General features: G+C 38.9%; 1 protein-coding gene across 2 annotated transcripts in view; it reads right to left on the bottom strand.

Moving 5' to 3' along the window:
* YES1 (YES proto-oncogene 1, Src family tyrosine kinase) overlaps positions 1 to 12,788 on the bottom strand; it is an 83,616-nt gene that overhangs the window by 12,411 nt on the left and 58,417 nt on the right. For both annotated transcript variants that reach the window (XM_089678240.1, XM_089678251.1), the window contains exons 4-7: positions 10,288 to 10,386; positions 8,142 to 8,245; positions 5,010 to 5,159; positions 1,265 to 1,420 (exon numbers count right to left, since the gene is read on the bottom strand). In XM_089678240.1, coding sequence (XP_089534366.1) covers positions 1,265 to 1,420; positions 5,010 to 5,159; positions 8,142 to 8,245; positions 10,288 to 10,386 — 509 coding nt within the window. The remainder of the gene's footprint in view (positions 1 to 1,264; positions 1,421 to 5,009; positions 5,160 to 8,141; positions 8,246 to 10,287; positions 10,387 to 12,788) is intronic.

The raw sequence follows: 12,788 nt of genomic DNA, 5'->3' as shown, positions 1-12,788 counted from the left end.
GAAAATAGAAGTAAAAAGTTAAATTACAAGATTGCTGGTGGAATATTAAAATGCAAAAATATATTTAAAAAAAAAAAAGTATCAGTTTTTTTCTTTTAATACACCTTGTTGTACTTAAAAGAAAATGCTATTTGGAGATCAATGCACACAGGAAGTTAAAGGCAATAAACATCACAGAAGAGAAAAAAATATACTTGAAGAAAGATTTCCTCTTTAAAGCCAATGTGCAGATATGTAGATCAAAGAATTATCCAAGTTCACTGATATTTGGTAAAGACTAGGAACTTATTTACTCATGTTGAATTATAGACATTTTTAAAAAAAAACTTCATAAGGGCAACAACTTTTGACACAGTCTGCCTGCATATAATATCTTATTTAAAAGCACAGGAAACTCATTACCTAGAGATTAGTCTCACTACGCTAAATGGATAGGTTCAAAATACATCAGTTCTATTAGCTTGTTCTGCATTATTTAACTGAAGCCATGCAATACTGCTCCATAAAGAGGTAGAGAAGAAGAAGATCTAACATACACTACTGCAACATTATGTGAGATCTGAGGGCATTAAAAGAACAGAATTAAGACTGGAAGCCTAAATATACTAAAAGCAAATCCATCAGTGAATGTAAAATGCTTTCCAAGACTCATGCAGCTGTATGCTTACTTCAGATGGTACATTCTATTTAATTTAAACCCTAACAATGTATTTCTTATACTTATTTCAGCTCGTTAAATATGTGATTGAAGGTGTTTAGTTACATCTCTTCAAAAGTTTAAATAATACCTGGCAATCCTGCCAGTAATGTATTGAGCTGCACAGTTTTCAGTTAAAACAATTCAGTTCTCTCTCTGTAGAGTAAAGAATACCCATCTTCCCCTTTATGTTATGGGGGGGGGGGGGTTGTCCTGTAGTCCTGATACTTTCTCTCCTCTGGGGACACTTCCACCATAGGTACAGAATATTGTAAGTGTTCTCATCCTAGGGCAGCAAGTGTGTTACCAATAGGATCACCAGGTGAAAAAAAACATTAAAAGCCAGCTCAAGATTAATACCCCCACATGCACACACACACGCAAAAGGACTGTGTGGCTCTTTAGCACAAGATCTCTAAACTGAAATCACCAGAGGCAGCTGTACAAAATAGAAGCAGGCCCACAGTGGCTGATATTGTAAGATGTGTAGAATTAAGGGTTAATGGAGTGAATCTTTAATTGATTTAGAAAAAAACTTTCACTAAATGCATCAAAATTACAACTTACCCATCCATACTTCGCCAAAGCATCCCTGACCCAACTTCACTTCAAGTCTCAGAGATTCTCTAGGAATTTCCCAAGCATCCTTTGCTAATCCCTGGGTTTGTGGTTTCACAGTGGGACACACAGTTGTTAACCTATAGCACAAGCCATCAGCATGTTCTAAAAAAAAAAAAAAAAAAAATACACATTATTTGTAAAGCTGCATACAATCTACAATGTGTTGGCACATATGTTGTATTCTAGAATTTTGTAAGTATTAGGCCTCTTTCACATGGCTGGGTAACTACGGCTGCTGGATTCCTGCAGCAAGAAATGGCAGACACAGCTACCTGGCCATTTGAAAAGGGCCTTAAATTGGAACTTCACTCTCTCAATCTACATTGATTAATATTATTAATACTTATGCTTCTAGCATTAGTAAATAGATAAGAAAGTATATTAGATTTACTTGTTTTAAACTTTTTTTTTTTTCCTTTACACGTTTCCTTAGCTGCATCCTGGAGAAGGATGAGGGAATTGATCAGCTAAGCACACCCTCCTGCCTGCTTGCCTGAGCTAAGAGCAGATGGATTCCAGGAAGTAAATGCTACCTGAATCAGCCCTTACTCAAGATGACCGCAGCCAGAAATGCTAGGGAGTGTTTTTCAAAGTGATTTCTCAGCAAAATAAAGCATGGAGACATGGAAGGATGAGTTTACTGTGAATATTACAAATTAATTAAAAATAATTTTCATGTTGCGGAGCTCAGATGCAGTGTGATTCAGCTTTAAAATGCATCTTCTATACCTTCTTGGATTTCATCTTAATTAAAAAAAAAAAAAAAAACCATGACAAACAAAAACAAAGTCTTCCTGAGAAACTTTTTGGCCACTCAAAAAATCCTCTGGGGTCCACTCCCCCTTCCATATGGGCTCTCCTACCCCATCGGCTTGCGTCTGTCATAATATTCGTGGAGACCGGATAAATCTAGGTCAGACCCTGATCTAGATGAGTGTGGTCTCTCCACCCAATAAAGCAAGCTTCACTTTGGCTGGCAGAGAAGAAAAAAAAAAAAAAAAAAATCAAAAAAACACAACTTTCCTGTCCAGAGGTCCCTGATTCTGTATTTTCAGAAAGAAGGCTTGTAAGGGCCTTTGATGGTATCTGGCCTACTGCACTGCCGAAAATGTTGCAGTCATCCAACCTAACACTTACATCAGTTCCCTTACTAAAAAAAAAAAGACCAATAGTTCTGCAGAAATGCCAATTTGCGCATGACGTTGAGGATATTGTCTTCCGCAAGAAGAGTTTTTTGATATTTGGATCGAAGATAACATAGGAAGAGGATCTTCTGAGCAGGGAAAAGATTCAATTTGTCCAAATTTAGAATTCAACCTAGGGACCTTAGCCACTGTTGGGCCTGAATGAGGTTCTCTGTTTCCGCGAGTTTCCGTAGGTGCCATAAACAGAAGGTCGTGTAAATAAGGCATCACTGGAATAGATTGTAGCCTTAAAGGTGCCAGAGCTTACGCCAGCATTTTCGTAAATATTCTTGGAGAATATGAAAGACTAAAAGGCAAAGTCCTGCTTTGAAGGGATATTGTTTCCCCTCAATCTCCATTGCCAGCCTCTGATGCATGTCTCCACATTCCCATTTGGGAAAGCTCTCAAAAATTCCACAGACTGTTGCCATGAACACATTTTTCTTGTAGCATGTTTCTTACTGAGAAAAATGTATTCCATCCAAAATCTTTTGTATCCGATTGTCCTGTTTAGAGGTCTCAAATTTAGAATCAGTTGAAAACTTCCTTGATGGTTTTTTTGACCACGAACATGTGTGAATAAAAACCTTTGCCCCTCTCTTCCTCTGGAACCGGAATCAGGACTTATTTATTCTACCAGGAGCAGAGGGAGCGATTGAGCATTTTCGGGATCTTTGGGAAGACTCGTCAACAAATTTTGCTGGAAGGTCTGAATAGAACTCTAAAGGGCAACCTCTGGCTATAAATATTGAAGTCAAATTTGTTGCTTATCTTTTGCCACTGTGGCAAAAAGACCTCCAATCTTCCTCCCACTGGGCTCTTGCTGTCAATGTTGCTTAGAGGCTTGGCTGGCTTGGCTGGGAGTGCCGAAAAGGATGTTTCTCTTCGGTTTGCCTTTGCGCACTGACCAGCACTTCTTTGGTTGTTCCTTTTTCTTCTCTTGTGGATGTTCCCTTGGACCACGTAAAAAACCCCCAAAAAACTCTTTGTAAATGATTTCTCTTGTCCGCAAGAAAGGCCTTCTTTCTGTCTGCAGTTTTTTCTAGAACACTGTCCAAGCCTGGTCCAAAAAGGTGATCTCCAGAAAAGAGAAGATTACATAAACTTAGTTTGAGGCAGAGTTTCCTGACCAAGTCTAGAGCCAAATCGCCGACCTGGCTGCCACAAATAGGGCTCCAGCCCTGGCTGAAAGTTTTACAGACTCGGCAGAAGCATCATCAATAAAACCTATAGCGTTGAAGAACATCTGAAGGGATTTTAGTATTTCCTCCATGGAAGTCCCATCTAAGAGATGTTCCTGTAGCTGCGACAGCCAGTAATCCAGATTTCTTCAACACACGTTGTCTCTAGAACAGGTTTTAAACTTGCTATGTTTGTTTCCGAAGCTCTCTTGAGAATGACAACTCTTCCTATGGCCATAAAATCTCGAAAAAGACCCATGTCTTCAAAAGGTGAGAATTGACTTCTTAGATTCTTTGGAACAAGTACCCCAAATCAGATGCTCCCTTCTCTAAACTGCCACAGGGTCATCATCAAAAGGAAATCTTTTTAGGCTGCCAGAAAAAAAGCCTTCCCTTTCCTTCCTGTGCTGAATGGGACCGTAACCACGTCCCCGGCTCCCAGATGAAGCCATTTCTACCGGAAATGAAGCCCAGCGACCTTCAGTCAAGCGGTGTAACTTCCTACTGAAAAATACTGTTGAGAAGCTCTGCCTCATCACTGCTTGCTTCCCTCGATGGCTTGTGAAGGAAGGTGGGAGTGGGTTTCCTCCTGCCCGGGTGCAAAGAAGGGATCACCGCAACCGAATACTGACGACCTCCCCCAATAAAAACTCTGGTAAGGCCACAACAACACAGCCAGACAAACACCAGAGCTCCTTCCCCCTCCAGGCAGCTCTAGAGAGATGGAGAGCGCCAGTGTAAAAGATGGTTCCTCACAGTAACATGTCACCTCTGGACCGAGGAAACACAACTGACCATGCAGCTGTGGGACAGCTTTTTAATATCGATGTGTTTCCTGGTTCAATGGGAGGAGCTCCATCACTCAAGGGCTGTCCTGGCAGATGATTGGGGAAAAGTTCCCTATAATGAGAGGGGAGGGAGGAAGATGAGCGGAACTTTCAAAGGTGAAGTTCCACTTTGGTGTGAAGAGCAAAAGATAACACTCTTTAATACATTTTGTTGCAATTAGATTTGCCACATTCCGTTATGAGTTTAGTTTTTCTCTTAGGGTCCATTCACATCAGGTGCAGTGGGACTATGTTGGGCAGCTACCAGTAAGCAGTGCAGTGTTTGGGTGTCAGCGCATCAACACTATGTCGGTCCAGCTGGACCGCACTGCACACTAGCCGCTGCAATACAAAGTCCTTAGGTAAAGTGCTACCGAATGAAAATAATATGACTGAAAAAATTAGCCTTTCAGAATAATATTCCCTAAACATATGGTTTTTGATATTCAAAAATGAAGAGGTAACAGAAATCTGTCCAGAAAATTACCGATATAATTACCTGAGTAGTGTTTTACAAGCTTCTGCAGTGAATCAAACTGCGCCCGTGTAGTGATATAGTATCCTCCATTGTCAAGTTTTCTGATCTTGTAGTGTTTCACATTATCACCTCTTACTTCATCCCAATCTCGAATTGAAAGGGAATATGCTCCTATAGAAATTAATTTGAAAACATATTAGTTAAACCTTTTAACATTGTTTTACCAAATGCTCGGGTTATGCTCTCTCGCATGATGAAAAGTATAATATAGAGTGTATTTGTTAAAAGAAAATTGCATAGCAATAGCCAAGTGAAAGTGCACGTACCTTCGCTCTGTGCAAATGGGACAATAAAGGAATGTCATTACGCAATTCCCTGTGCTGGTCAAACATTTTAATTGACATAAAATGGAAAATACCACATTTGGCCACTGGATGGCACTAAGCGCCATTGGAAATTCCTATGGTACGCTTTAATCAATTAAAACATTTGTCTAGCACAGGGAGCAGTCTAATAACATTCATATTTGCTTGCACTTTTACCATGTGAAATACTAAGAAATATTTTTATTTAATAAATACAACACTTTGTCAAGGAGTAATTGCAAGACAGGCTTAGATAAAAGCCTTTAGCTTTTAAAAGATATGGGTAACATATCTATTTTATTAAACATTATTAATAAATTCTTCATTACTTTGTTTTACAGCAGAACTAAATCCTAACTGGATGACAGTAAAGGATATGTTCACCTTTCTGAAAATGTTACATGTTTACACCTATATTTAGGGTGTAACATGTTCAGGATCTGTCTGCTCTGCCCCCTCCAACAGCAGGCTGAGGATCACCTCCCCGCAACCATTGTCACAATTCAAATAGAGCACGACCGCGCCCACAAGGCCACGTCATTTATTCACAGATCCCTGTGCATCAATGAACTACAACTAACATCAGCCTTTGCAGCTGATAGCTCATAGTTCTCAATGAATTAGCAGGGCACTGATCAGCACTAGGTAGTTCACTGAGCTTCAGTAACTGCCTGCCTGTATTGGAGGTACATGCAGACAGCTACACTGAAAGTCTGCAGGAGCCTGGCATTACACCCATGATCTGCTGATTGTGGGTGTAATGCTTTACAGAAAAAAAAAAATCAATGCAGTCAATGCACATTTTTTTTTCTACGTGCAAAAAACATTTTTTTTTTTTTTTAAAGCTGAACTTATTCTTTAAGTTGGCTAAAGTGCTGTATATCATACAACTGCTATGTTTTCTGTTATTAGAAAATTGCCGATTTCTTCCAGCCTCTTGGTAGCCAGCTCCTAGCTATATTTTTGCGCTCAAGAGGTAGCAGCATATCATTACCATAAGCAAGCTTGTTCTGAACAATAACGGTGGAACATGCCTGCAAAATGATTGTTTACAAGGCCACTTATAATCCCGTGAAAAAGCATATTATGGATGGCTTACAATACAGGAGAACCACTAGGAGACAGTGACCTAGTGTTCACACCTCAAAAAAGGAAGAGTCTAAGAAGGGGGCTTCACGGGAAGATCACCAGGTATAATTTTAGATGTAAACCTTTTCTCTAAGGATGCCTTGCCATTACTTGTTGGCTTACAGTACTGTGCAAAAGCCTTAAGCATGTGGAAAAAAATTACTGTAAATTAGGAATGCTTTTAGAAATTGATGTGTTAATTTTTTTTTAGCAATTAACAAAATATGCTTTCAGAAATGGAAGTGCTAATATTTTGATTTTATAAATTAACAAAATGGAAAGTAAAATGAGGAAATTCAAATCAAATCAATATTGGTGTGACCACTCTTTGTACCTAGAAGAACTGATGCGGTTTTGAAGGCACTTTCACACAGTTTAAGGAACTCAGCAGATTGTTCCAAGCATCTTGGGGAACTACCTAACCACAGATCTGTGGATGTAGGCCACCTCAAATCCTTCTATCTCTTCATGTAATCCCAGACAAACTCAATGGATGTTGAGAGCAGGGCTCTATGGCCATCTTTACACTGGAGATAGTTCTTGACATTGTTTGCTATATGTTTGAGGTCATTGTTCTGCTGCAGAATAGCTTTGGGGCCAATCGCACACCTCCCTAATGGTATGGCATGATGAGTAATTATCTGGCTGTATTTCGCAGCATTGAGAACACCATTGATCCTGCACAAACCATCAACTCCATTTGCAGAAATGCAGCCCCCACAACTTGCAAGGAACTGTCACCATGCATCACAGTTGCTTGCAGACACTAATTATTGTACCACTCTCCAGCCTTTTGGCAAACAAACTGCCTTTTGCTATAGCCAAATATTTACAATTTTGAGTCATCAGTCCAGAGCACCTGCTGCCATTTTTTTGCACTCCAGTTCCAATGTTTTCGTGCATAGCTGAGTCACTTTGCCTTGTTTCCATGTGCAATGCACAAACACATAGGAACTAGGGTGCCGAAAAATGGGAGCAGGTGCTCTGAACTAACGAGTCAAAATCTGAAGTATTTGGCTGTAGCAAAAGTCTGTTTGAAGATTTGGTCAGAATCAATAGTATCCTCACTGCTGAGAAATACAGGCAGATACTTATCATACCATCAGAGAGGCAATGACCCCAAACATACAGCCAACGTCATTAAGAACTGTCTTCAGTGTAACGAAGAACAAGGAGTCCTGGAAGTGATGGTTTGGCCCCCAAAGAGCCCTGACCTCAACATTGAGTCTGTCTGGGATTACATGAAGAGACAGAAGACAGCAGCCTATATCCACAGAAGATCTGTGGTTAGTTCTCCCAAAATATTTGAAACAACCTACCTGCTGAGTTCCTTCAAAAACTGTGTGCAAGGGTACCTAGAAGAACTGATGCTGTTTTGAAGTCAAAGGGTGGTAACACCAAATATTGATTTTATTAGGATTTCTCTTCTGTTCATTTACTTTCCATTTTCTTTTACTGATAAAAATAAACTATAAACACTTCTATTTCTGAAAGCATTCCTAATTTACAGCATTTTTTCAAACCTGCATTAGACTTTTGCACAGTACAGTGTGTAATCATCACAATATGCTAAAAATTAGATTTTAGTGACTGCTTTAAATAACATGAACAAAAAGACATTCCTCACCACATATAAACATTAAAACACTGAGATATGTACCTTTAGTGGTTTCACTTTCCCTTACTAAGAATGTTCCTCTCTGGTTCCCTGGGTTGAGGAGCAATCTTTCAGCATCTTTTCTACCCATTTTCCCAAAATACCATCTGAAAAATCAAATAATGTTGATGTTACCAGTGTCTGAATTCATGTAACAGAACAGTTTCTTTAAAAAAAAAAAAAAAAAGTAATTCATCATACAAGGTTCATAACGCTATTTCTTAAGTGTAGCTTTCCAATGGCTTTGCAATTTGATATTCAGATCATACAGTAACAAACAGCCCTCCCATATTCTCATTTAAAGAAAACCTTACTTAACTGCTTCCTGTCCGCCCTATAGCAGAAATACTGCTACAGGGCGGCACGGGTGCGCAAAATCACGTACATTTTGCATTTCAGGGTAGGGGCACGTGCCCTACCCATGCCGCCGTTTGTGGCCGCTGCTGTCAATCACCGGGTCCCGGCCAGTGAAGAACTTGCTGGCGCCCAGTGATTTCTGATGATATCTGACGGTGAAGAGAACTGTCTTGTTTACTAACCGTTCTCCTCTCTGTCAGCTCGGGCACACTGCAAAACAAAAAAAAAAACAAAAAAACACACACAAAATGGCAGGGGAACATTGTTAGCACATATACTTACATTTTTGGCCTGACCACAGGATTTGATGTCACAGCAATTCCAGTGAGATCCCAGGGAATACGCAGTATCTGAAAACTCATGAGAAGACAGCGCTGCAGCATCTTCTTTCAAGATTTGGATACTTTGCATTCCTCAGGATTTCACTGGAAGAATGGTAATTCCACCCTTGCCTAGGCAAGAGTGAAGCATATTTAATAACACTTTCTCCTTTTTTTTTAATTAAAAGCAAATATTTATGGGAGGGCTTAATTTATTAAGCGGAGCTTGTATTTTTCCTACTAGGTCTGCTTTAAAAAATAATCTGCGGCCACAATGACTTAAAAAAAAAAAACTGCAAAAAATGTAAAAGTTTTTTTTTAATAATCTAAATATATCTGAAAAAACTAAATTTCTTGCTTGTGTGACTTAATTTTCTCCAAAATCTGCACAAAATTAGAGTCATCATCTGTAACTTATTTTTGCCTAGATATTTCCCTAGAACTCTATGGCTGAATGTATGCAGATGGCATTCCTTTTAGGATTACACAGAGTGCTCAGGTCGGGATACTGAAGGCAAACACTCTTATTCGTGAGCTAGAGAAAGGACAACGTAAGGCAACAATCTATCTTCTGAACAGGAAAGGTTTTCTGAAGTCCTCACAATATATATAGTTTAAGAAGAGTATTGTGTTTGACAAAACTGGAATTTCACTTTAAAGTACATTTCTAATAAAAACGAAAGCCCAATTCAATGTTTAGTTAACATAGGGTTACACTTTTTGCGTAGTAGCATGTGGCATTGCCTGCCGAACCCCACATGTGTGGCTGTCTGGCTGACACTGCCTGGTTTTGACAGGCGGCTGAAGTATTTTAAAAATTCACCTCAATTGCTTGTTTTTTTATCCACCTGACAGTGCCCACATGAAAAGGACCGAAGATTTTTTTTTTTTCTGTTTAGTGTCTGAGTTAAAGTGCATATTTTTTTCTGTTTGCTACTAAACTTGCATAAGTAAGTGCACTGCCACTTATTCTGAATGGCAAAGCAACCAAACTAGCCAGCACACCACAATGCATAGGAGTTTTAGTGCACCATTTTTTGAGATGTGAACCATCTCTGTGGTGTGGTGTGTTGTGTTGTGTTAAACAAAAATGGTGCAGGACATTGAGGTGCAATGCCAGCCAATTCAAAAATAATGTGCTGCCTCAATGCATTAAAAAGTGTGCATTGCCAAAACATAGTATGAATGGGCCCTAATAATCTGAATGATAGATATATAGCAAAGCAGGCATGTTTTTAGAACGATCACAGAAATACTCTTAATTATTACACCGACTGTATCCAGTTACACTTTTATATTGTAACAGAAGGCAGTACATGTAAATTCCATTACAATATGTCTGCCCAAGCTCGTACAATCATACTTTTTAGTGGTCATAATAGTTTCAAGGTGTGTCAGATGTGTCAGTTTAATGCCAGTACTTAATATGTTGGCTCACTTATCCTCTAAAAATGTAAGCAATACAATCTTACTCTTCAGCCTGTATGGAATCCGCAGGAGCAACATAGTTACTGGGAATATAACCAGTTTTTCCAGTGGCTATAGATCTTGCTTCCCACCAGTCTCCTTCCCTGTAAAGGAAAAGGATTTACAAATAAATAAAATGCTCTTTATATTACAGAAAAATCAGAAGCACAAAATTTATTTTAGCAGTCTCTTGCGTTACAGCCAAAGCTCACCCTTTTCATTCTGGTGATCAAACCATGTGATCAATTCCCAGGCCTTAAGTCACACGCAGAAGATTGAGAGCAGACATTTGATATTCATGCCAAGAAAGGTACTTTGTTACTGAACACAATAATGTTATTTGGCAATGGTAACATGTGCCTTACAGATTCACGGGAAGTGTACATTTTCAGAATGTCAGTTAGATGCAAGTAACCACAAAGTAATGGTTTAGGATTATGATATTTCTTTTAGTGGAATGTAAAGAGGTTTCACTATAAAAATGTTCTCTCAATAAATACATTAGACTAGCAACATGAATAAACAGCAGAAATGCCAGCACTTACCTCTATCTAATTCCATGAGCAACTCTTGAGCCTCAAAATCCATTGTGTTCTATTACAGTAGAATTTCAATCCAACCCTAACTAGTCTAGTCTTCAAAATGTCTCCTCCTCCCTCCTAACTATAAAGGCTAACCTGTGTAAAAAGAAAAAAAAAAAAAAAAAAGAAAGAAAATGTGTAGACGTACTGATCTTAGTCAGCTCTGGTCAGTGAGTGGCAAATGCAGGGCTGATTGATATTTACTGCCACCACTGAATGAAAGAGAGAAGCCGGAGCTGCGGAATCACGTGACTGAACCAAAGCAGACCAAAAATACTGTAGGTAAATTTAGAGATTTTTTTTTTTGTTTTCTTACACAGGTAAGATAGCATAGGTAGCAGAAGGAGGAAATGAACATTTTTAGACTAGTTAGTGTTAGGCTGGAATTCTACTTTTTATTATTTTAAACCAACTTCCCCACATATCACTGGCTGATCACTATGATGGGTATATTTAGTAATTAACAGGGAAAAGTGGGTAGCTGTTAACTAGCTGCATACACCAGAATTTGCTTAACAGGTCTCAGGTCTCTATATCTCCAGACATTTGCCCGTGGCTGCAGTTTATGTATTTTGCTAAATTTTTATAACATTTAAGTTGCTAAACTCTCTGCAACAAACAATTTCAAATGCTTTATGCCATAAAAAAAAAAAAAAACTCACCATTTACTCTTTTTTGTATCCTAGTGCTGCTAACTCCCTCCTGACTTTTTTCAGTCACTGCCTGTCTACAAGCATTTGCTCCATCCTCAGCTACACATCATGATTTGGTGTCAACTTTCTGATAAGGACAAAGGTGGACCATGTCTTGCACTATGCGTTAGTATTATTATTATTATTATACAGTATTTATAAAGCGCCAATAGTTCGCTCAGCGCTGTACATTACAAAGGGGGACAGAACATGTGACAGAACAATACCAATACAATGCAAAACATGAGGGGATCAAGGGCCCTGCTCTTTTGAGCTTACAATCTAGTACAGCTGCTTCTAGTCTGTATTAGGGGTGCATGTACAAGGGTGATAATACAGAGGCAAATCTGGGAAACAGATATCACCCCATAACAGGAAATGCCTCAGCGAAGCCCATGGCAGGATTATTGGCTATTATTTTAATTAAAGCGGATTTAAAAACATACCAAAATTTGCTTACATGAGATGTTAGTGATTGGATATACATCTGCTTTCATGAATTTAGTAAGTCGACAAGTTTACTTTACAAGAAACCTTTCTTGGGAGAAACATGGAGACGGTCAATGATGACCTTGTTCTACAAATGCTTTTTGCCTGGCTGTCACGATGACCTATCATAAGCAGGGTATACACGTATAGTTTTTTCTTTTTTTCATTCAACCTGCTTGTTCACACAGGGCATACTAAAGCGTGTTTACCTGCATCCAGTGGCTTGAACAAAAAAAAAAAAAGAAAAAAAAAAAGATTCACGTATGCATGTAAGGGATGTTGAAGCAGGAACCTCTCACGCTGTGCTATTGTATTCTTACAGTGGGGATTTTTTTTTTTTTTTTAACACAGATCAGTGCTGCAGCTATTGGATGCAAGCTCTGATTGCATGCTGGTCTTCCAGCACCACTGTTTGACAGAAGGCAGTTTGTTGAACAGACAATGGTACACACATACCAAAATTCATCTGCTTCCTACTGAACCGGCAGAATTGCTGGGTTTTTTTGCCTTCCTCTGGATCAACCGTGGGTATAGGATAACTTTTTTTTTAATGGTTGAAATGAATGGACTTTTGTCTTTTTTTAGCCAGACTAGGTAACTATGTAATTTCGGTATGTGTATACCCAGCTTTACTTTGAGTCTCCAACCCAGAAAAAGTAGGCAGATAAGGACTATAGATTTTTATTTATATGATTACTTCTACGGGTAAATAAAGAATAAAGAAAGCCAGAATGTCAGTATAAC

This window comes from Staurois parvus, unplaced genomic scaffold, assembly GCF_062004578.1.
Source record: "Staurois parvus isolate SC_StPar_1 unplaced genomic scaffold, SC_StPar_1.0 ptg000015l, whole genome shotgun sequence".
In the NCBI taxonomy this organism is placed as follows: Eukaryota; Metazoa; Chordata; class Amphibia; order Anura; family Ranidae; genus Staurois; species Staurois parvus.
This window is presented reverse-complemented; position numbering and strand designations above follow the sequence as displayed.